General features: G+C 45.0%; 1 protein-coding gene and 1 long non-coding RNA gene across 2 annotated transcripts in view; one reads left to right on the top strand and one right to left on the bottom strand.

The window, feature by feature from the left end:
* Nucleotides 1-25,074, bottom strand: part of LOC138488487 (uncharacterized) — a 205,143-nt gene that overhangs the window by 74,806 nt on the left and 105,263 nt on the right. The gene's annotated exons all lie outside the window — the stretch shown is intronic.
* The window catches only part of CDK15 (cyclin dependent kinase 15), a 504,364-nt gene that overhangs the window by 71,889 nt on the left and 407,401 nt on the right, over nucleotides 1-25,074 (top strand). Inside the window, exons 2-3 of the mRNA XM_069615506.1 lie at nucleotides 19,916-20,065; nucleotides 20,555-20,652. Coding sequence (XP_069471607.1) covers nucleotides 19,916-20,065; nucleotides 20,555-20,652 — 248 coding nt within the window. The remainder of the gene's footprint in view (nucleotides 1-19,915; nucleotides 20,066-20,554; nucleotides 20,653-25,074) is intronic.

Here is a 25,074-nt window from a genome sequence, read left to right on the forward strand (position 1 = left end):
CTTGAGACCTAGTCTTGACCGCCGCGATCGCTACCTTGATTGGTCTGGCTTGTCCAGAGGTTACCCTGTTCCAAGTAATTAGGTTGGCCTTCTGAACTTCTGCGCCACCAGGACAGAGTTCAGAAATCCGTCTTAACACTTGGCGAAGGCTGATGGGCTGCTACCGGCCATGTCAGCCCCCCACCGCGGGGGTAAAAGCTATAGTAGCTGCAGCGCTGAGATAATTTGACAACAAAAATGGAGGATATAAATGGAAGCCAATTATACAGACATAGAAGTAGAAATTGGTCCAATGTTGTGATTTGGATCTGAGCCTTATCCAGTCCCACATTATTCAGTAACTAGGGCTATTAGAATCTGTTTTGGGCTTAAAACCTTGGACATGGCACAATGCCCCACTACAGCAACTTCAAGGCTTGAAGTGAGACTTGTATTGTTAGAAACGCTGGTGAAAATCCAAAGCGCCTCTTTATACCTTCAAATTTGATATTGGAAAACTCAAGCCATTATGCTTCTTCTTAGAGCATTAATTAATAGTTGGACAAACACTCATATGATCATTTTTGCTGAAATTAATGTCCAGTTCTTAACTGACATCCGGCTGTGCGTCAACCATCAGATTGTGCCAACGATTAACATTCAGGCTATCTAGCGGTATGATATGATAGGTTACTTATAACGTGCTTAATACCCAGAGGTTTCTAAGCGCGGACCCGGGGTTTGAACCTGTGTTGCTCCGTGTCGTCTTGCTTCCGAGGCGAGCACGTTACCCATGAGCTATCCTCCCGAGACAATGAGGTTAGCAATGATGTGGTCCCGGAAGCACAATTGATTAGAGTGCAGAGGGAGAAATATGTTATCGGAATATAGTAAGTCTCAATGGATCTAAGTGCCCAGCCACATATTCTCCTGTTTCTCTCGTTGGCCAAAAGCACGGAGTTGATGAACTTTAGGCTTGGTGTATTGGAAACAAAGGCCCTAGACTGAATAATGCTGAATCAAGCAGGGATTGCGCATCTCCTATTTCCCCCTGCTTCTGTGTGGAGGTAATCACATCCACACAAAAGCAGTACTGCATGCAGTAATTCTCACATGCAGTAATTACCCGACCCCATGGACTTTTTTTGGACTCCAAAATTGAGAATAATGCAAACGTCTGCAAGTTTTGTAATCATGTGGACTTTCCAGGTACAGCTTGTGGTGTCAAATGCATAATCAGGATCCACAAGGATGCTTGTGGCGTCAAACTCATAATCAGGCCCCAAGAGATTGCTTGTGGTGTCAAACGCATAATCAGGCCCCAAGAGAATGCATGTGATAATTTAAATAGACTGTAATGCACATTTTCCAAAAGATTTGTCTGAGATCAGCAACTGATGCACAATTATTATTTTTGGGAAAGATATATGAGTCCATAATGTCCCTTGTGTTTTTGTTCGGTGTGTTTTTCATGGAAATAATGTATTTGTTAAATAGGGAACTATAAGTATACATTTTTCATCTTTAATAATGTAACTATATTAGGTATGCAGTAATAAAATTGTGTCAAAAATGTCGCCTTTACAAACAATTGCGGCAAAAATGCTGTGGTTTGACCTGGTAAAGGTGTACCCCATTACACCATTTAAGGGGAGCAGGGGTTGCAGGAGTGTCCCCCGCTCTCCTTAACATGGATTGCGGCAGCAAAACCACTGCCTTTTTGGCGCGATTTTTTGTGTAAACTGCCATTTTTGCCACGATTTTAACACATGGAACCCTATATTATATGAGTGTAATGTTTATTTTATGTTATGTTATGTTAATGGAATTTATTCTGCACACTACAGCCACTTGCATGGTCTCTAGGAATGGGTGGGTTTGTTAGTGGGCGGAGGAGAGCGCATAAGTGCTTTTACTGTTTTGTTGATATTTTCTGTTTTGAAGAAATGGTCATTGTGCGTGGTTCTGCTTCTGCCTGGTATGGGTGGGTGCGTGTGCAGGTGCTTGATTCTGTATGGGAGGCCTTGTGTGCACATGGAGTAAGGTGCATTGACTGTTTTGCGTTTGTGTGAGTTACTGGAGAAGGTGAGTTTTGCTGTTTGGTGTCAGTGTGGGTGCAGTGGTTGTGGTTGCCATCTTAGGGTGGAGTAGTTGGTTGGTGTATGCTGTGTTTGTAGGAGTATGGAGAATTTTAGTACTCTTAGTAGGGGACAAGGCAGAGGTCCTCGTACCAGGATATAAAGTTGAATTGTTGTTGCATCAGTTGTTTGTTGAGTAAACTGAAACCCATTGTGCAGTGATTAACAATGTTGGGTCTCTCTTTCACTGGTAGGTCAATGCGCTTGAGTCACGTGATCTGGAAATCCAGAACCAAGACCCTCTTTGCATTAAAGCTGCGTTCTTCTCTTTGTCTATGTGCCACGGTTTGGCGTGTTAGGTCGGCAAATTAAAGAACCATGTTTTTAGTGCTATCCTGAAGGTCAGGTGTTCCTCCGTTGTGCATAATCCCTTCGTTGAGATGTTTGAAAAGGTTAATCCACCTTATTTCATATTTTAATATTGTTTGAATTCAGGGCGTATGTCATTTATAGGCCTCATTGCTCTGTGTGGTCTGTAGATGGAAATGTATTATTGCAGCAATTCTGCTCCTTGGACATTGCAAAGTGTTTTGCACTAGATCCTTGTCTTGACTGGTAGCCAGCATAGGGATCTTAGTGCTGGCGTGATTTGTTCTCTCTTGGTGAGTCTTAGGATGAGTCTTGCAGCTGCGTTCTGGATCCATTTCAGTTTTCTGGTGAAGTTGTCAGGCATTCCAAGGTAGATACTGTTGGCATGGTCTATTGTTGACATGACGAGAGAGATGCTGGCAAGTGTTCTGTGGTGGAAGGTGAGAAAGAGTTTTAATATCTGCTTCATTGTACATAAGTGGAAGAAGCATTTCTTTACTATTGCGCTGACTTGAGGTTCCAGTGTTAGCTCATGGTCCATCAAAATTCTGAGAATTTTAACAACTTTGGATGCTTCAGGTCTGGTTCCCATTTCAGTAGTCCATGTTACATGCAGTTGTATAGAAAGGTTGTTGGGTGTGATCATGAGTTCAGTTTTGTCCGAGTTGAGTTTAAGGCTGTTGTTGCTCATCCATGCATTGATTTGTGTGAGGCCCTTGGCAAGGGTTTGGACCATGTCCTCACTGGTATCAACTGTGTAGATGATCTGAGTGTCTTCTACATAGTTGTGGCATGAGTCTGTAACCCTTCATGAGCTTCTGGGGTCATGTAAATGTTGAAGAGCAGTGGAGAGAGCGTCCGGCCTTGTGGAATCCCACAGGTGAGTGTGTCTGATGTTGAGCTGAAGGGTGTCAGCCAGGTGGTTTCCATTCTTTCTGTCAGGAAGGATTTCATCCGCTCTAGTGTGGTGTTACTTTTCCCTGCTCCCTGCATCCTTTTAATGAAGGTTGTAAGGTTGACTGTGTCAAAAGCCGTTGAAAGGTGTAATAGTATCAGGGTGCAAGTGATGTTGGAGTCTTAGTCCATTTTTAGGTCATCCCAGATGGAGAGTAGAACTGATTCAGTTCCTCTCATTGGCCTAATGCTGACGTCTGCCTTTCCTCATTCTTAATAGGTGTTTGGTTTCACGTGTGTCAGGGTTTGTCGGTTCCATGTGTTAATATCCCCACAAAAATATTGCGATACAAAAATATTGTCTTATTTTTGCAGCGATATTGAACCATGGACCCTGCGAGGGACACCCCTGCATTATTTTAAAATGTGCAGGGGACACCCCCGCAATCCCCACTCCCATAAATTAACCCCTCCAGAAATATCACCTACGGCGAGACAAACAGCCATATGTACGGCGATACTTTTGGTGGGGATATTTTGTGGGGATACCGATTTGTCCATATATGTCATTTTCTAGCTGTTTGGCTCGGTAAGGATGTTTGATATAGGCTGGTAGTTGATGAGGTTGTCTGTGTTTCCTGGGAAACTTTTGAGAAGTGGTTTAAGGTAGGGAGCTTTGAAACTCTGAGGTATCGTTCCTGTTTCCAGCAAATGGTTCATGAGGTTGCAGAAATATTTTTTAGGCGTCTCTGCTCAGGATATTCTTGTAGATATCTGGTGGGCAGCGATCTACTGATGAGGCAGCTTTGTTGTTTTCCTTCACTAGTTTAGTGAAGTCTTCTGTTGAGGTTGGTGTGAAGTAGTTCAGTATTGTCGTTACCAATGGGGTTGGGTTGTGGGTGATATTTTGCTTATGTTCTTGGGCCTAATGTTGGTTATGACTTTGTTTTTAAAGTGGTTTGCAAGATCATTACAGAGTTTCTGCGCGTGACTGGGGATGTTTTTGCATGATATTGGGTTTTGCATCTGAACATCCCGTTCTGTGTGTTGCTGGTTTTTTGGATGCATTTGGCATGATGCAGCGTCTTTGCTTTTAGGATTTCTGCGTTATAGAGCATTATCAGTTTTTGGTATGCGATTGGGTCTTGTTTGTTGTAATGCTGGCTCCAAACTTGTTCGAGTTTCCTGTTTATTTTCTTCAGGGCTGTGAGGTGGGGCATAAACCACCTGGCAGCCATTTTCTTTTGGGAGGGGTGAAGAGTTTCTTCAGTGATACAGCATCTAGAGCTTTACGATACATTTTTTGAGCGTCTACATTTTTCTGGTGGACAGTAGTCGAAGTGGGTGGGAATGGTTGAGAGCGGTACTCCTCTACTTTTTTAAATTAGGTTTTACTGTTCCTATACTTTTATTTTAAAAAGAAATCGTTCTGGAATGGTTTCGTTTTAAAATAAAAGCACAGGAAGCAGTTGAAACGTGCACTTCAGTGCACTGCAATGAACTTTCCCTGAAACAGCAGGCACATTTGTATGGTGGTATGGATTGTGCGTGGGAGTGGGCGTGGCTATGGAGTTTGTGGGTAGCGGGGCAGGCCAGCAGGGAACATAGTTCCACTACTTCTTTTCATGCACTTCGACCACTGCTGGTGGAAGTGTGTCCAGGAGAGCGTTTGGTGGTTTCGTGGATTCCAGTCTGGTGTTGCGGGCCTTAGTGTTTAGGGACTTCCAGTTTCTTTTCTCAATTGCAGTTCGATTTTTGTGGGCAGCGTGCACTCCCCATGGAGCGTGAATCATAAAAGGTATAAGGTATAAGGTGGTTGCTCCAAAGAATGTGTATTGGGGCTGAAATTGTAGTTAGGCTTTGTTTTTAAAAGATTGCATCCAAAGTGTGTCCGATTGTGTGGGTTTCCCCTTTCCCATTTTTTGTGGGTGCTTGGTGGATAGTTGTGAAGTCTGTGATTTGGCAGAGTTGGTGTTCTCCTCTTTAATCCAGATGCTAAAGTCTCCTGGCATGGTCAGGTGCTCATGTTCTGCTGCGATGCTGGTTATGCCGTCTACACATTTCTCTACGAAGGTCGGGCTGTTTATGGGTGGTCTGCAGATGAGTAGGAAGCTTGGATTGGTTTGATAGTCCAGAGCTAGGTGAGGGAAGAGTGATTCACAGTCTGGGATCTTTACTGATGGCGCTGGTGTGATTCTGAGGTCATCTTGTTATGCTCCAGCTAGGCCACTTCCTGTTTTTCCTTTCCTGCTGGCATGCCTGTTTGAAGTCATTGGGGAGTGGGATTTGTGCGCAACTACCTCAAAGAGAACAAATATCTGGTTTTATAGTGAGGTGTTGATTTTAAACTGCAATTGCAATAAAATAATGCCAAAGAAAATGTGTAATAGTTTACCAAGCATTCAGCGCCTTTTCTTTATACAGCATTTTGTTGTTATATTTTATTTCAATATGAGTTAAGCACCTGCCACTGCTTTACCCCCACAAAGTTTCGGGCTAAACGCCCTTCTTCAGGCCAACTGTACAGAAATAATGAAAATTATTTTAGACTACTTTCAAAATAAATGTCAATATTGCAAAGCAAATACATTGACGTTAGTTTACCAAGCGTTACAGTGTAAGGTACATCCAAGAAAACCTCTGCATCTGCGTGCACTCTTGTGCAGAAAACAATCTACCCACCCAAACTTCCCTGTTACTTGCTTTAGATTCCAATAATGCCATTGTTGTGAAGCTAGGCATAATGGAACATGTAGTCTACCTCTACCTCGACATTCGTGCACATTTCAAAACCTAAACAATACGTGATGTTCCAGTCTAACCGCCTAAAAAAACAGTGCCAAGAGCGCACGTGTCCAATTAGAAAAGAAGAAACTACACACCTGAGACATTGTTTGTCTGAAACAGCGCTGTCACCTCTGATTCTCCCTTGAGTTCAGAAGGATGCTAATCTCCTGGTTAACATACCTTCAGGGACGGCATCAGGGCCTTTCAACTGTTTCATTTGAATGGGGCCCCGAAACTCAGCAGGGCCCCGAACAACTGCCCAGATGTTGGCAGTCAGCTTTCTTATGACATAGCAATATTGCCTCTAATTTGAGACTTTAATGGGTGCTGCATTTGCTGGAGGCCTTCAGGGCACCACCTCCCTCAGGCCGCTATGATACCTTTTTACTCTGGTTCCTCTACATCAGCCCCTTGCTGACAAAGAAGGATTTATAGCTTTTCATTGTATGTTTAGTGTTTCAGATTCTTGCTGGCTCTTGATAATTGGTGGCTACTGACCCCCTGGCTGTATTTCTTGGCCATTGACCTCCTAGCTGTATTTCTTTTTCTCCATTATAATGTAGACACCCCACGGGCGCCTCAGGCTGTTGTTCTTCACTTTAAGCCTTGGAAGCGCCCCAACCATCATGTTGAAATGGGCCCCCACGAGCCGAGACAAATCTTCAGCTGGCCCTGCATACCTTTTATGATTCTGTCCCTTACACCTCAGTTTATCTAGGTTTTTCTGAACAACGCGGTTAGCTCATAATTATGCTCGTGTTCTCGCTTGTTTTTCTGGGCCATCATAGCTCGTGCACTTAAAACCCCTAATGCAAACTTATGTTCCTTGCGGAATCAAAGGCGTCAGCCATTCACTGCTTTTATATTCAGTGGTTATTTTGGTTATTTGGACTTGTGGTAAACTTAGTTGGGATATTAAAACATGTGACATTTGCACTGTTGTAACTAAGAATCCCTTGCTCGATTTGCTACCCTGTTTGGCCTTCTGGGAAGCCCAGTCCCAGAATGGACACAGTTAAGGGCGATGACATTAATAACTTCTATGTCCATATTGCTTGGCTGTGAGATGTGAACTGACCGCGTTCACAAGTAGCTGAAAGAAACCGCGATTTTGATACGGAGATTTGATTCGGAGATGGTAAAGGATACCGACCATTAAGGTGAACAATTAGCGAGGGCGGTACGACAAAATAATTTCAACAACGCTGAGTCCGATCTGCCAAATCTAAAGGCATGAAACAGTGATGACTTCAGCCTACACTAACACCGAATGAGCAGCCAGATGGCGCCCAATTTTTCTTTACGTCCCGAAGCAATCTTAGCCTAATACAGACTCTTTTGCAATCAATGGTGAAATTGGGGAAGTATATATTACATGTGAAATGATTTTTGTTGTCCTGAAGACAGCCTCAACCAACCAGACCATACAGCACTGCGAGGGTGAACTGTAGTAGGCCTGATGGCCGAAACATATGTCGACCAGAATTGTGGAAACTGTTACCATTTTGTGTTTCCTTTTGAATCTACTCTATAACATCATAAGGGTGTCCCTGCTTCCTATTTTGTAATAGCAGGTCCACTCTAAAATAATATGGCACAGTGATAGGGGGAGTCTTAAACTACTAAACATCAAAGTAAAAAACAACTGACTCCCCAGATAAAAGTGGTCGAATTTATGTTTTCATCGCGAAGGCGAAGTCCACCGTGAATGAGCAAAATAACAACCGAGAAAAACAGCATTTCAGACTGTATTCCCTTTTTTCTTTCCTTTTTATCTTTCTTTTTAGATTTGTGGTCGGATTTTTTCCTTCTTTCACCTGTGGCACCTGTTGCAAATATAATGGTGCACAGACACCAGTAGAGTGTAAGTGCGAGTGCACAGGTTGAGTAATATTTGTTACAAGGTGTATATGTATGGGTTTATTTGTATGTTTTATAAAGTTGCACAAGATGCAGTAAAATAAATGAAGATGATATTTTTTCTATAAAAGAGTGGTGGTCGCAACAATTTGTGAATATTCCAGATTGTCTTTGTTCGGACCTGTTGCTACTTAGGGACTAAAAGAAGGAGTAGTTGACCTATCTTTCTTGTCTTGACATACCAGTCTCCCATTCGATATCCATTTGTCTGTCAGACGATGTTACGTGTTGGCATATCCGATCAAAGACCATTAAATGAAATTGGGTTATTGAATGATGCGCTCTGTAAAAGGTTTTGCCATTGGAGACAGTAATCGAAGTGGGCGGGAGCGGTCGGGGGCGGTGCTCCGCTACTTTTTTAAATTACGTTTTACTGTTCCCATACTTTTATTTTCAAAAGAAACCATTCCGGAATGGTTTGGTTTTAAAATAAAAATGTAGGAAGGAGTTGAAACTTGTGCTTCAGTGCATTGCACTGAACATTTCCTTAAACAGCAGGTGCGTTTGTTTGGGGGTTTGGACAGCATGTTGGAGGGGGCGTGGTGATGAGGTTTGTGGGGAGCGGGGGCAGTCCATCAAGGAACATAGTTCCACTACTTCTTTTCGTACACTTCGACCACTCATTGGAGATCACATCTTCCTTGACTAGCAAATCTCATCGTCATTTTTTGAATGACCAAAGCAAGCTCTTTCAAACTGGTCTGCAACTCTTTGTCCATGCTTACACCGGCCTGATAAGTGTGCATACTTGTTCCCGTACAATCCGTATTTCAGTAAACTTAAAATGCCTTGTAATATGAAATTTAAAACTGCAAAAAGGGAAATCGAGAAACAACGCAGAATGTCCAGAAAATAGTTCCTAAACATATTCATTATAATTCTGCACCACATTAAGTGTATGGAAACACTTGTGTCACAAGATGGTGGAACCAAGTGAACTGTCAAATATCCATTAATTTGAAGGGGCGAGCCCCAGCCCAGAGGTATTATTTAAGCGTGTATCGAGTAACCATCATTCCATGTGAGGGCCCATCCTGTAAATGCTGGCATTGCCCGGAAGTGTGAGCCTGTACCGTGTGTCCATGTGGCAGACTTTACCTGTGTCTGAGAATAGCAGTCCATTGCTGGGAAATGGAGGATGTCAGAACTTGGCCATCAGGGCACACTGGCGTAAGGGTCTGGGTCTGGCATATGAAGCCTTTACCTGGGCATGTGAGGCGGTACCTAGCAAGTCAGGCAACTTGTGGCAATACCTTGACTTCATGTATATGTGTGTTGTTTAGTGAGCACAGTCTTGCAGGGAAGGACCCCACGGTGCTAATCTGCAGCAATAAGAGACCTGGCCAGAGATCTGAAACATGTTGACAGAGAGTCTTCAATTAAATGACTTTATGAGTGCATTCCAATGGCAAGTACCCGGATCATATACAAATAGCCCCACTGAGTCCATCCTGCTCATTTTAAGAATAGTCAGGAACAGGAGTTTGATGATTAAACCAGTTTTGTGCAAGGAACCAAAGACCCTGTAAGGCGATCTGCGGACTGATTGTCTAACATTTGCACAAGAGCTCAAAATGGAGCAAATCCACTGAGCCCCTGTCTTTCTGCTGAGCTAATATGGAATGGGGGGCACAGGTTTTGCACCAGTGCATAATATCTAAGAACGTTTGCACTCGAGCAAAAATGATCTCGACTGTTTTTGCGCTATTTTGTCTGAATAACATAAAAATGAATGCGTTGACTACATTCCTTTTGTTATAATGTAGCAAGCATACTAAAATTTACTGATTCACGTTTGCCCTAGTGGAAACGTTTTTAGGTAATATGGACTGGCGTAGAACCTGTTTGCGTCATTCCATATTGAAGAGAGAAAATCAGAGTGTCCCTTCCCTCCTGATGAGGCCCCTAACCGGAAGAAACACCCCGACAGAACAATTATCGCCTGTTTTAGGCTGCACCCAGTCCCACCACTCCCAACGCAAGCTCACATCACGACAGACCTCCAGCCATCCGCCCAATCAACCCCAAGATGGCAAGAGCCCTAGCCAACACAATCAACGGGATCCAAGGCCGAGCTGGAGACGATTGTATGGACCATCTCCATTGATGTCCCCACAAACCATGTTGCAGGTCGTTAGAGACTTCATGACGACATAGCCGCATTAGGCACGATCGGGACATTCACACACCAATCTACGCAAAGAATATATGCGTACAGTTCTATGAGCTGGAAGACAGTGACAAACATCCTGTCTGCATGTTTATTATTTTTCATATAGGCTACTATCGCACTGCAGAAACGCAAGATGCCAGAAGAGTTTGTGTATATGCTGGTAGATGTTACTCGCTATTTACTCTATGGATGGACAGGAGCACTCAAGGGACCTGACACCCATTGCATACGCTTAACCCCTGAATAATCATATTGGAAGAATAACCAGAATTTAGGTAGGCCTCGGATCAATCCAGCACACTAAACTCCTTTTGCAGAGATCTCGACGCTGCAAGCTGCTGAGCGAGCAGAATCGCCCCGGCAGGGACTAGCCATGCCAAGGCCATAATGTTGCAATTGACATTCCTCACCGACGGTGCCACGATGAGCCCAGCTACAGGACAGGACACCTCAATCTAAAATATAAATCAAGTAATTCGACTTCCCTAGCGGTCTCCTCACACGTGATCCAGCCGACCTGACATGATGCCAAGACCTGGAAGATGGGAAGATGCAGCCATCCCACGTCTGAGACTGAACCTTGCCACACGGACGAAGTGCGTGGATCAGAAGGATTGCAATGATTGTAGTGCAGGGAACGGTTGCAGTGCATGGAACGGTTGCAGCGCATGGAATGGTTGGAGTGCATGGAACAGTTGGGGTGCATGGAACGGTTGGAGTGCATGGAACGGCTGGTTGGAGTGCATGGAACAGCTGGTGGGAGTGCATGGAACGGTTGATGGGAGTGCATGGAACGGTTGGTGGGAGTGCATGGAACGGTTGGTTGGAAAGTGCATGGAACGGTTGAAGTGCATGGAACAGCTGATGAGAATGAAACAGTTAGAGTGCATGGAATGCATGGAGCATGAAGGCGCTCGACATCAAGCACCTACTGAAAACCACCATATCACATCACCACGCTTACTCTCTTCTATACACCACCACTCAACTAGAATGCAGCGATACTATGACACATTCGGTATAGCTGTTCTCATACCAACACCTACCACTTACTCCCCATTATCCTAACTAAACACAGCTGGCTGCACACCTGCCAGCCTAGGCGTTCTCCTCAGGCCTAACGCAGCCAGAATCAGTCTGGTATCACCCTGCCAGAACAAACACATACTCCAGATCTCCCTACCACCACACCTATCGCTAAGAAGCAGCTATCATACGAGTGCCACACCTGCTGCACACATATCCGGTGCACACACGCACCTTATGACTTGCGCACTCTCTCTATTGACTTGAACTACGGTTACTGAGGGTGTTCATCCTACCAGCACCTTGAGATCATACCAATGGTACATAAGGCACTATATAAATGCAAAGTAACATAACATAACTGCAACAATACACCTACAATATGCGCTGGGACTGGACTTCTCTCATGGCATTAGAAAAGACCGTATTTGTAACACAATGCCACATAGTTACATCTTGTTAATACATAGTATACATGGCCAATACATAGTATACATGGCCAGGTGTCTCACTTGCTGGGAACAACATTGGTCCCAGGTGTGGGGGCCCACAGCCTGACCAATCAGTACACTGGGGGACAGTGGCTGGTGGCCGGAATCTCCAGCCAATCATCAGGGGTTCCAATGTAACAATTCTTAGGTAGCAATTTTTAGGGATGAACCAAGTATACCACCTGACAGCATGCCCACCAATAACACGGCACCCCATACATCTCTATACTGGTCCTACCACTCTGGGAGCCAACCCATGGTAGCGCTAGGTTCGTGGAAGGATTTTGGTGAGTGACGACAATTGTGATGTCACAAGTGTACAAAAAGGGCCTGCAAGCCTGAAATTGACGAGAAGGGCTTGGATGAAACTCGATACCGTGTATTTTGTCCCTGCTCGTTTGATATAATAAAACGGCAGTCAACCTTTGCTCCTTGTGTGGACCTCGACTTCTTTGGGACATTGGGAGTGGGGGCCTTCCGTGACCTGGAGATCCGCGGACCCTGGGTACGGCTCTGCCGACCCCAGAATCTCCCCAGACAATATAATCGAAGCAGAAAAGCAGGCGCTAAATTCACCAGCTCCTGCTGGTTTGGAGCAAAGTTTGGATAAGATGTGCCCCTGCTGTGTTATGCAGAAAGATTCACCTGCTCTCCTAATGACAAGCAGAACAGTTGCTGTGGTGTCAGGGAGATGGAGTGCGATCTAGTGTCAGGGAGATGTAGTGCCAGGGAGATGCAGCGCCAGGGAGATGTAGTGCCAGGGAGATGCAGTGCCAGTGAGATGTAGTGTTAGGGAGATGCAGTTCCAGAGAGATGCAGTGCCAGAGAGATGTAGTGCCAGGGAGATTAGGTGTCAGGGAGATGCACTGCCAGGGAGATGCAGTGCCAAAGAGATGTAGTGCCAGGGAGATGTAGTGCCAGGGAGAGGCAGTGGCAGGGAGATGTAGTGCCAGGGAGATGTAGTGCCAGGGAGATGCAGTGACAGGGAGATGTAGTGTTAGGGAGATGCAGTTCCAGAGAGATGCAGTGCCAGAGAGATGTAGTGCCAGGGAGATTAGGTGTCAGGGAGATGCACTGCCAGGGAGATGCAGTGCCAAAGAGATGTAGTCTCAGGGAGATGTAGTACCAAGGAGATGAAGTACCAGAGAGATGTAGTGCCAGAGAGATGTCGTTCCAGGGAGATGTAGTGCCAGAGAGATGTAGTGCCAGAGAGATGGATCTCTGTCCTGAACATCCGTCAAAAGCTAGGCTTCTACCATTTGTAGCAAGAGATGTTTAGGACGCATATAATATACCCTCTTGACATAATGAATCCACAAGGTTGACTAATAGTAATGGCCTTCCAGGGATAGGCCTTGTATTGTAATATTAATTGCAAAGACACTGAATATTAGTCACAGTTTCCCTTTATCGGTCAAGAGAAATCTTTACCAAATGATGCCTGCAGGTGTCTCGCTTGTGTGGCTAGAGGCGGGCCCCTGCCTAGGAAGAAGACCACTTAGAATGCCCCCTTAGTTATGGATTTGGTTTGTGAGTTGAATCATGCTCGCGTGGATTAAGCATCTTTTCTTTGTTTGATATCAAGAGGCTATTTGTATCTAGGGTTATATAACACAAACTTAGCAACAGAGCTCTGTACAATTCATCTGGTGTTAGCAGAGGTGAGTGGAATGGGCGGTTAGAGGTTATACTAGCTTGGATCTCCCATCCTACAGGGGTGATACATACGTAGGAGTAGCAGATCCAAAGTGACCACTAGGATTTCCCTGAAATGCAGGGCCTTGAGTCCCGTCCTGGTGTGCAAGAGTGGTGGAGCGCTGGTACACATACATGAAATGGAACCTCATAGTTAAAAGTTTGATATAGTGGACAGACTGACAAGAGCTGAGCATTATCTGCTGTTAAGCAGAATCACCTGCAGTACCCTTTGGGAACACTACAGGCAATTTGGACTACAAGTGTAAGCACAATTTCACCTTTGTTACAAGCCTGTACTACACAGTAAAGTGGTAGCCATGGCTGAGCAGCCAGACTTATCTCAAGCGTTTAAGTGAGCAGTAGCACAAGTTACACAAAGGGCCAACAAATACAGTGATTCAAGTAAACACTTACTCAAGGTTTCTTGGTAAAAGAATATACATTTATTAACTCAGTTATAAACATAACTCTCGCACAATCAGTTCAATATCACACACTAATGCACCACAAAAATCCAACCAGTAAGTAATTGAACAAGTTTAGCTCCAAAATGAAGTGGGAGAAAAATGGCACTTCAGCTACTTAATAAAGGAGGGAAAAGACAAGGTTATAAGAATAGACAGCCCAAATACATTCATAGGCAGGGCAAAGGGTTTCAGTTAAATACAACCAGCAATTCTTCTCAATAGGCCTGGGCCAAAGTCAATGGTTCTGAGTCTTTTGTACAGGATAGCACAGTTCTGGTAAGTAACGGTTAAGTCTTTGCCACGGAGATTAGAAGAATTTGGCTAGGCGAAATGTTTGACGAATGTTATGGGAAGGACAAGCCTTCGTAGTTGAGGAAAGTTTCACGCACTTTCTCGATGGCCGAAAAGATGTCTGGACCGCGTTTGCACAGTACCTTGTTAAAGAAGAAAGCTGTAGCTGAGGCAGTTGTTCCTGGCAGTTCGAGCAGATCTCGCTGTTCCTGAGCTTCAGTCGTGAGGACAAGAAGGAGGACGTTGGGAGGTTCCTGTACTGCCCAGGGAAGGGGCCAAAAGCTGTAACAAGATGTCGGTTTAAGGTGTGAGTGCCTTAAAGTCCACAAGCTGGTTTCCTTTCCTCTGGCTACCCGGTTTTCAACAGCACTCTGATGAAAATTCAACCAGATGGGGACAGTGTCCAGGTGGCTTGCGAGTTGGTTGTTCCCACCAAACTCAAGGGAAGAAGTTAACCTGGAAGGGCTTCTCTGTTGTCAGAGTTTCAGGCAATTCGGGCCTGCAGCAGGGCTTCACCGGTTGCAGGAGTTGCAGCAGTCCTCTCTGCGATTCACTCTCCCTCTTCATCCTTCCCTCCAGTCCGACTCGCTTGGCTGGCCACACACTTGATGTCTTGATCTCATCCGGCCTCCCCCTCTCTACCCCCTTATCACTCCTCTCTCCTGGAGTGATCACTGCCTCCTCTCCTCTCATCTCTCCATCTCCTCCCCCCAAGCCAAGTCCACTCCTAGATTGCCACCCACCTTCTCAGATATCCGGCCCATGAAGCGTGTGTCAGTCGAGGCTTTTGCTGCAACCTTCTCCCCCCCTCCTCCACCCCAGGCTGACTCACACCCTGACACAGCCCTATCTCTTCTCTACTCTATTTCTGCTACTCTTAATACTCTTGCCCCCGTCATGAGGATCCGTTTGAAGTCCAAAGCCAAGTGCAATTCTTGGTATGACTCTGACCTAGCTACACTTAAACGGAAGTGTAGGGCGGCGGAGAGGAAATGGAGGGCTTCTTGCTCATCCTCTGACAAACTGGCCTGCTGCCTGCTCCAAAGGCAATACCGACTTGCTGTCCGCACTAAGACGAGAGTCCACATACAAGCCCGCGTCTCTGCGGCATCTAACAACTCGGCCAAACTTTTCAAAATCTGCAAGGAGCTGGCCAACCCTGCTGCTGTCTCCACCCTTCCTCTCACCTTACAGGATCTTTGCAATGCCCTTGCCTCTCACTTTATCTCTAAAACCCAGGACATCCTGTCCACCCTTGCCTCTGCTCCCCCTCCTCCTCCTTCTCCTTCTCGGCCTGCTGACCCTCCCTCAGCTTCCCCTCATCTCCCTTTCTCCTCCTTTCCTCTTTTCTCCCCGATGAGTTATCTAGACAAGTCCGATCTATGAAAACCTCATCAAAACAGGTCCATCCCAGTTCCTCTAAAACCATTAAGAACCACATTGAGACCCTTGCACTGGCCCTTGCTGATTTCTGCAACCTCTCCTTTGCCTCTGGATCTTTCCCCTCCCCTCTTAAACAGTCCCTTGTGCATTCTCTCCTCAAGAAATCTACTGCTGATCCATCATGTCTGGCAAACTACCTCCCAATTTCCATTATTCCCTTTTTGGATAAACTCCTGGAAAAGTCTGTTGGCTCCCTCCATGACCACCAATCTGGCTTCAGAGCTGCCAGAAGTATGGAAACTGCTCTCCTGAACATCTGTGAAAACCTGCTCTCTAACCTCGATTCTAACATTCTTTCTGTCCTCATCCTACTTGATCTCTCCTCTCCATTCGACACGGTCAGCCATACCACCCTGCTCAATCGTCTTCCTGACAACCTCGGTATCACTGATCAGGCTCTGGCCTGGCTAACCACTTTTTTCTCTGATCGACCCTCCCAGGTACAACCTGGGTCCTTCTTCTTTTCTATCTCCCTCTCCACATGTGGTGTCTCCTAGGGGTCTATCCTCTCGCCCTGGCTTTTCAACCAATACCTGGCAACTCTCGCTTACTGCATCTCAATGTTCTGCTCAACTTTCCAGTGCTATGCTGATGACACCCAACTCATTTTCAGGCTTCCTTCAGCCTCCTCTTCTCCTTCCCTCATCTCTGACTGTCTAATCGCCATTCAAAATTGGTGTGCCGCCAATGATCTATGTCTAAATGCCAACAAGACTGAGATCCTCCTTATTGGTACACCATCTCCATCCTTTCCTCTCACTCTCTGGCCAGCTTCCCTTGGCCCTCCTCCCACCCCCACCTGCACGGCTAAGAACCTTGGGGCTATCTTTGACACTACACTTTCCTTCTCTGCACATATCTCTGATGTCTCCAAAAAATCAAACTTTTTACTTCACCTCCTTAGGGGTACTCTGCTTTTCTCTCCTTCCCTCAAAAGCTCACTATCTCCCAAGCTCTGGTTCTTTCCAGACTGGATTACTGTAACAGCCTCTTTCTAAATCTACCTGCCTCCACTCTCCGCCCTCTACAACTAATCCAGAACAGGACTGTGAGACTTGTCCTTGGCCTCAAGCCCTGGGATCATATCTCTCCAGCCTTAAAATCCCTTCATTTGCTCCCAGTGGATGCAAGGATCAAAGTTAAAACCCTCTGCATTGTCCACAAGGCTTTCCAGGGCCTGGGTCCAAAATACCTTCAACTATCCCTCTGCAAATATCTCCCCTCTCGAGCCCTTCGGTCTTTTACTTCTAACTCCCTCAGGGTCAGTCGTTATGCAAAAAAAACGAGCTGGGGGTGTCTCCCTTTGGAACAGCCTCCCGGCCACCTTGAAACTTGAGGAAAAACATCTTCGGTTCCGGAAACATCTCAAGACCTTCCTCTTTGCCTCTGCCTTTGCCCCCCTTCTCCCCTGTTGATCTGTTTCTTCTCTTGGCATTGTGCACCTGGCCACACTCTGTTCTTTCGGGCCCAGGTACCTGCTCACCCTGCCACCCTCCTGCACCGCCTCCAGGCCACCATCTGCACTAGGGTTCTGCATCTGTACCCATACAGTGCCCCTCCCATGTTTCGTCTGTACTTATCAGATATACCTTTCTGACTAACTTTCACCTGCCACTTGCTGGCTGCACTACCATGGTTTATCGCCCTTTTTTATTATTTATTCTATTTAATATTTATTTATGTTTTCTCTCCTCTTCCTCGCACTTTCCACCCCCCCCTTTCCATGCACTTTCCCCCATTTTCCTTTCCCATGCACTTGCGCTTTCTTAAATGTCACTGGGCCTGGTAAGATCGCTGTTTTTCTGTTTTTTCTCCCTGGTTCCCCTCCCTTTTTGCCTAGTCGCACTCTGAAACACTTGTGTACGAGGACGATATAAATAAAATATCATTTAATTTCTCTTCCTTCCTCTTCTCTTCTGTTCTTTCGTTCGAGTGGTCGACTCTGCTTTCCAAGTCCCAGAGACCTGCTTTTAAATAGTTTTCGCCCATTCATTCCAGCCCGGCTGTCACTCACACAGCAGGGTGGCTGTCCTTGCTGTACAGCCAGCCAGCCAATCACGCAAGAGTGCATTCAGGTCTTCTAGGAGAGTAAGCACAGGGAGTTTCGGCCACCTCCCTCACATCCTGCCCACCCCAGACACTCAGGCGCCAGAGGAGGGCTTCAGCACTGAAGCCCGCCAAAGGCCAACGAACAAAGGGACCAAACCTGGTTTGGCGCACAGAGACAAACACAAGAAGGACCTTTCCTAAAAGAAATGGAAAAAAAGATAACCAGAGTCTGTTTTTACAGATAGGTCTTGGGCGCAATATTGAAAAACATGGCTGACCCGATTTTTAACTACCGTTGTTAGCGATCGGGAAAAACCACTGCCACCAGCCATTTAAAGTAGGAAAGGTTAACATTTTATGGTTACATGAGTGTTTTGACTCAGGGGAAGCTAGGCAACCCCTCCAGCACTCTATAGGAAGATAGGGTGTGCTGGGTCAGTACATTTAAAGAGACTAGTAAAGTCAATTTAACTTTACATGCTCTGGGAGACAGTAGTCAGTCCCAGAGAAGGTATTTAAACCTTGGGGAGTATTAAAGACACCCCTGTGACACTGCACTGAAGGTGCTGTGTGACGCACAGAACAATATTATGCCATGGAGTTTGTTAAAAACACCATAACCAAAGAACACAAAAGTAAAATACATTGAAAATGAAAAGTTTCAAGCCCAAAAATTTAGCAAAAGAGCTTGAGGGCTCTAAGGTAGAGGGATTTTAGCACTTGTGTGAGAAATCTCCCTAACATCTGCATAATAATATAACGAAAAAGGAAAATGACTTAAACATAAGAATGTGAAGTAGCAGATATTCAAATCAGGGGTGCTATAGATGAACCCCGAAGAATGCCACTGGCTAAAACGCAATGTCTGCTCTGAAAGGAGGGTTAATTTGATACTCCAGAGGAAGTAAAAGAGAGAATGGGCCTTCGCCATGCCGAGGGAGGGTTCAATGTCAACCCCTGTTAGTTGGCTGATGAAGACGGCGTGATCCACTGAATCAAAGGTCACAGACAATTCAAGCAAGTCTGGATCAGGCGCATCCCACTTTCTACCGAAGGTCATCTGGTATCGAGAGTGCAGCAGATTCCTCCACTCTCTGGGGTATGCAGCAGATTCCTCCACTCTGTGGGGTATGCAGTAGATTCCTCCAGTCTCTGGGGTATGCAGGAGATTTCTCCACTCTCTGGGGTATACAGCAGATTCCTCCACTCTGTGGGGTATGCAGCAGATTCCTCCAGTCTCTGGGGTATGCAGCAGATTCCTCCAGTCTCTGGGGTACGCAGGAAATTTCTCCACTCTCTGGGGTACACAGCAGATTCCTCCACTCTGGGGTATGCAGCAGATTCTTCCACTCTCTGGGGTATGCAGCAGATTCCTCCACTCTCTGGGGTATGCAGCAGATTCCTCCACTCTCTGGGGTATGCAGCAGATTACTGCACTCTCTGTGGAATAAGCCGTACTTTGTTTGTATTTAGGTTTCCAATGTCCTGAATGATGGGGTGGATTCATACGCGCCCGCCCCCTTCAAAAGATTAGCACAGGTGGATGAATTTGAAATCAGTTAGGGGCAAGGGAGCTTTCTTTAAAAGAGGTAGTACTAATGGCTACATGGGCCAGCTATCAAAGAATGGCTGTCAACTGACTGAAAACTAGACAGGGGACACACCAAGAGCATACCCACAGCATTGACTAGCAAGAACACATTTGGGATATTCCTCAGAAGGTGGTTGAACCTAAGCATGCAGGGCGGTGCATGGGAATTCACCCCAGTGTTGCTGTACTTTTTCTTAATCAGTGTTTGCATTCTAGCAAAGTTTTTGAGCATTGCATTAGCGAAGAATCATTCAGCCCAAGTCAGAAAATGGCGTTAGAATTTACCATTTCAAGCAAAGGGTTACAGCTTTTGGATTTGCAAAATACCCCCCCAGCCCACTTGAAACATAATCCTCTCCTGACACATGTTTGGTCTCTTATTAGAACCTGGCCAGAAGTATGGCCCGGCCCCAGTCAGGTTTTGTTGGATGACCCTGTCCATAGTTGATTTTTGTGGCAAACAACCTGCCCAAAGATGGGTCTTTAGCCTAACTCATGGTAGATTATGTGGGAAGGTTGGTTTGAGAGATTTCCCTATCAGTTCTCACTGCAGGTTAATTGTGCTTTCTTGTGTCCGTCTGTAGAGCAATACATTGGCGGCCATCTTGCTTTTTCACTCATGCTATTAGTTGTACTTATCTGAATTATTATATCCCCAGCTTGCAGACCTGAATGAGGCACCACATGCTGTTAATTCAACTCAGCCTGGCTGGTACCACACCGTCCAGGTGCGCAGGACCCGGGCTCAGCTAACGAGAAGCAACAGCGACCCTCTGCACGAGAACACTCTCATGCAGGGAAACCAGTGGGTAAGTTGGTGCCGGTGGCGCCCTACTCCCAAGAAACCTTACCACCACTGACATTTAACATGTTTGGAAAAATATTAGAAATGCTTAAATCCAGTGTCACATTCCCTACTCTTCTAGCTCCCACGTTAGGCAATCTGAGTATTGAACCCCTAACACATCTTGTAGATCAGCCAAACACGCCACCAACCGGCCCTGCACCACACTTGGGATTTAGAGACAGCGGCTCACTCGGTAAGGACTTCTGTTCGACCTGGGAACAGAGTGAGGATATGAGCAGAGGGTTCCTTCCTTGGTGTACTCCCTAAAAACAAGAAAGTCAGTGGTATAGATCTCGGGAGGTGGGGTTTGTGGAGGGGAGGGTTGATCAGAGTAAGGGACCCATTCAACTATTTTTTTATAGTTCTCTTTTCTTGTGAGAATACCCTGCATGTATGTGTAGTCTAACACTTTTCGGAATATATAAAAACACCCTTTTTGTCCATCACACAGCCGAGGAAAGGCCTGTCGTTTGGGACAGCTTCTTCATATTTGAATTTGGAGAAGTTGGGCGAGGGGTCCTACGCCACCGTCTACAAAGGCATCAGCAGGTGAGTCCACCTCCAAGGCTTCATGCACAGGTGATACAGCATCCACTGCAAAACCAATCATGTTCAAGTGCTCTAGTGGAGAAAGATGGATCGAACAAAAGAGGACAGGTAGATCTCATAGTTCAATTTAGCAGATATGGGATCAGATACAAAGGGACAGTAAGTCATTTCCTCAGATACAAAGGGACAGTAAGTCATTTCCTCAGCATCACGTAGGTTTGGTTAATTAGAGATGCTTGGTTTAGACTTCAAAATCATTGCACATTTGGTTCAATTGGGATGCAGGGTTTGGAACCTAGTTTTATTAGTTTTACAGCCCACAACCTAATCATTAGAACGCAACTCTTATAAGAGGGAAACAAGAGTACGGAGAAGATCAAAGGTCTTACACATACAGGCTTATCCTCAGGTTCATAGGCATAGCCTGTTAAGGATTTCAATCAGGCGACACACACCTTGGTCTCAACCTAGTATGTAGCGCACAACTGAGATGCTTTTCTCCTTATTTTTCGCAGATTCAATCTGAGATGGTACATCATTCGTATCACACCCCCTTTTCAAATACCCCGGGTCAAAAGAAATCATACAATTTTTAATATGTGGCAGCAATCACCAATGGGGTGATAATCACAATGAAAATGAAAGTAATGCACTTAATGAAACTTCTAGTGGATCTTATACAAAACACCAGGGAATAGGATCACTTTTTGATTTAGGAAGGATAGCACCCAAGTTAGGATTTCCCCCTGCAATGTTCCCTCAACCCACAAATGATTAATTCTGAATGGATGGAAAGACACAGTAGGTAATCAGGAATAAAAGGCAGAAAACGGAATCCAAATCCTACCTTCCCTCAGCAAATAAGAGTGATTTCAAAACCCTCGCAATGTTATGAAATGACACTCGGAAATTGACAAATAATTAATTAATGTGCGGTTAAAACAATTTTTCACTAAAGAACATACAATGGAAAACTGAGTGGAAGTTTAAAACATGTTGCAGCAAAATGACACGTGTAATAGTTGCATTTCCTTTCAATTTCCGTGTAAATTCCCCCAAAAGGTTTTTAATAGAAACGGGTGAAATGCTCTGATTTGGAGTGTGTTTTTTGGGCTGGGGGATAGATATATATCACAGAGACAACATAGAGGTGAAAATAGGTCTCTAGCTGGTGAATTGAGAGAGATTTGGAATGTAGAGTGAGGTTCATTTTTAGGAAAATATAGCAATAAACAAGAGAAAATTGGTTTTTAAAAGCAAAAGGCAAATTTTACTTAAACTAGATTTAAAGCCTAAGAAAAGAGGAACGCCACCCGTGAATATAAAAGTTGCACTGCAGTTGTAACCCTTCACGCAGTGTACTCCTTTTCTTTAGGGAAAATGAATTTATTATTTCTATGGGGTAGGTATTATACTTACAGTCCACTTTGAGTTTTGGGATTTTTGGACCGTCAATGGTTCTGGTCACTACACGGCAGCATGCCTGGCAAAGGACAGCTGGGCAAAAGACTGCTGGGTAGGTCGGGTCACCAGATGGTAATTCTGGTCACTGGATGCCATAGGTACTTCAGGATTTTGCCTCAAAGGGTACATTTATACAGTGGAAATCGCTTAGAAAATTATATACACAGGTTACATATTTTATGTAGAGCATAACACTCCAACTCTGCAATCCGTGCAACATTGTTTCGCCCTTCTAATACTTTTTGGTAATTTTGAGTATGAACGATTTGGCCTTAAATTCCAAAACTTTATACACATGTGTGGATTAACATAAGGAATGTAAGTATAAAAATGTGCATTGCCATAATGGATACTTTCCTTGTAATCCCCGATTCTTTGCCATTTCCATTCCCAAAGGGTGAGTGAATTCTACCATGTCTTAAATGAAAGCCCCAAAAAATCACTTTTAAACTGCAACATTTTTTGCATTTTTACAAAGTCTTGCTGCAGAGATAAAGGTCTTTACAATTTTATTCATGAATAGTCTTTGGAAGCAAATGGCAGTCCTTTTGTCTGTCACTGGACCATTTTTTCTTTCTTCAGCTGCCACCATCTGTCATTTCCTCCAGAGCAAGGTGGGGGTTTCCCATCTGGATTGAAGGTTTATTGCCCCTACCCCACTTCACACTTCCTTGTTGTGGCGGTCCCATTGTCAGTGGGTTCAGCCTAGAATAGGTTCTCTCCAACCTAATAATTATCGCTGGGGTGTTAGTATCTGCTGAGAGAGGCCCTCTTGTTGGTAGCATCCCCCCAAGCAGAAACATATTTTTTTCTTTTGGAATTTACAAAATCCAGCCAATGTGGTTTAACAGTTTTACTTTCTTATTTTTGGTCCTGATTTGGTTGATTTTTCTCAGAGTTGATTTGACAGGGCCTGTCATTCAGAAATCATGCCTGGTTTTGCTGAAGCACAATGGGATATACTGGGCATGGCAGGGCCTTATTAATCTATTAATCACAGTGGTCTAAGGACAAACAGATGGAAATAGCGTCAGAGCAGCATTTTTAAAGGTGAAAATGTTTCCTTTTTAATGGGGATTTTGGGCTTGCAGCAAAGCAGTGCTGCCTTTTCACTTTATTCCATCTGTATATGTCAGAACACACTGGCACGCTCCCTCAGTGTGTCCCTTGTTCCATCCTGCTCAATGTATGCTTGGCAAGACGGTGCAGGCATCTTTTTGTGGCTGCAAAATGCAGTTTTGAGGCCATGGTGCTCACAGGAGCCAGCGCAACCATTTTGCTGTTTCTGCGCAAATGCGGCTTGGTTTTGGCGAAATTCTGTTCCGTGGGTCAATGTAGCCCACAGGTTCCCTCTCCCCCCCGACTCTTCTGAGATCCTTGTCGAGGGAGAGTCGGGAAAGGTAGGCTTCATCAGTCAGGAGTCCTTCCATCAGAGAGCGGAATGCTCCGATCCTCTCGCTGTCTCTCGTTGGAGCGTGGAACGACACCGCCAGCTTTCTCTTGGATCTTCCTTTATGGTGTTGAGCGACATTCCCAAATTTTCTTTGATTTCTCCCTTCCAGGTTCCCAGGAAGGTCTTCCTTGGTCTTTGAATAGGCGCAACCAGCACAAATCTATTAAATAAATCAGAACTGGTTACTTCATTTTCCCACTAAATGTCTTGCAATAGGGTTGACAGCAGTGGGACACGCATGCATTCAATAATGACAATGGATAGTGAAGAAAAATACTCCTTGTTACATAATTATATTTATAAATCCCTCGTTCCCTTCTGATTCTTCTTTTCTTTATTCTCATGCTTCAGATGTCTCCTCTATTTGATTCTCTCTTGGCTCCTCAAATTACTGCAAAGTGTGCCTAGGGTGACAACTCTTTAGCTGATTAATATGGACCCATTTCTCTTCTGTCAATTCCCTTTTGGCGATGCGGATTCTGTAGGCGACAGGTGAAATTTTATCCACAATTTCAAAAGGACCGCGCCAACTAGACAAAATTGTGTGCTCTTTGGTCTGGTTCCTTTGGAAATTGTACAAGTAGACCCTGTCTGCTACTTGGTATTCCTTTTTGGTTGTTTTTAGATCATATTGAGTCTTCATACCCTCTGCAGATCTTTCTAGATTCCGATGAGTGTACGCAAAAAGCATGTTGAAGGTGTTTTCTTAGATTCTCAACATACTCATGAGTTGTGGAGGCATTTATCAGTGTCTGCTCCTGTGTTCTATAGAGCAAATGCTGAGGTAACACCATCCTTCGTCCAGTCATCAGCTCAAATGGGGACATCTTGGTTGCAGAAGAAGGTGTAAATCTGATGGCCATCAGGACAAGCGGTAATCGGATGTCCCAACTTGGCCCAGAGTTTGCCACACATTTTTTTAGAATGCTCACAATGGTTTTGTTGTACCTCTCAACTCCACCACTAGAGGACAGGTGGTAGGCAATGTGAAGTTTCCTTTTTACCCCAAGTATCACCCACATCTTTGTCATCACTTCGCTGGTGAAGTGACTTCCTCGGTCTGACTCAATACTTTGGGGTAGGCCAAAACGCGAGAAGATGTGATTGATCATCAGGGAAGCTGCTGTTTCTGACTTGCAATTTGGGTCTGGGAGCCATTCCACCCATTTGGTAAACAAGCATGTTACGGTTAACATGTACTTGTTCCCCCTAGGGGAGCGAATCACGACCCCGATGAAATCTACTTGTAAATCTGACCAAGGACGTGTCACCTCCTCTTCTGCAGGGGAGCTCGGTGTGTGAGTGATGTTGGCTGAAATTGTGCACACACAAGACACTCCTTCAAGTATTGGTCGAGGTCCTGCTCGATGTGTGGCCAGTATGCAACCAGGCTTTGGAATGAGGTAGGGACCACCCACTGGTCACAGCCAGATATGGATCTCCTTGCCAACAAACCGTCTTGGATTCAGAACATTTTTGGACATTTCATCAACACCCTGAGGTCC

The sequence above is a fragment of the Ambystoma mexicanum genome, chromosome 9 (assembly GCF_040938575.1).
Source record: "Ambystoma mexicanum isolate Mex_15411 chromosome 9, UKY_AmexF1_1, whole genome shotgun sequence".
Lineage (NCBI taxonomy): Eukaryota > Metazoa > Chordata > Amphibia > Caudata > Ambystomatidae > Ambystoma > Ambystoma mexicanum.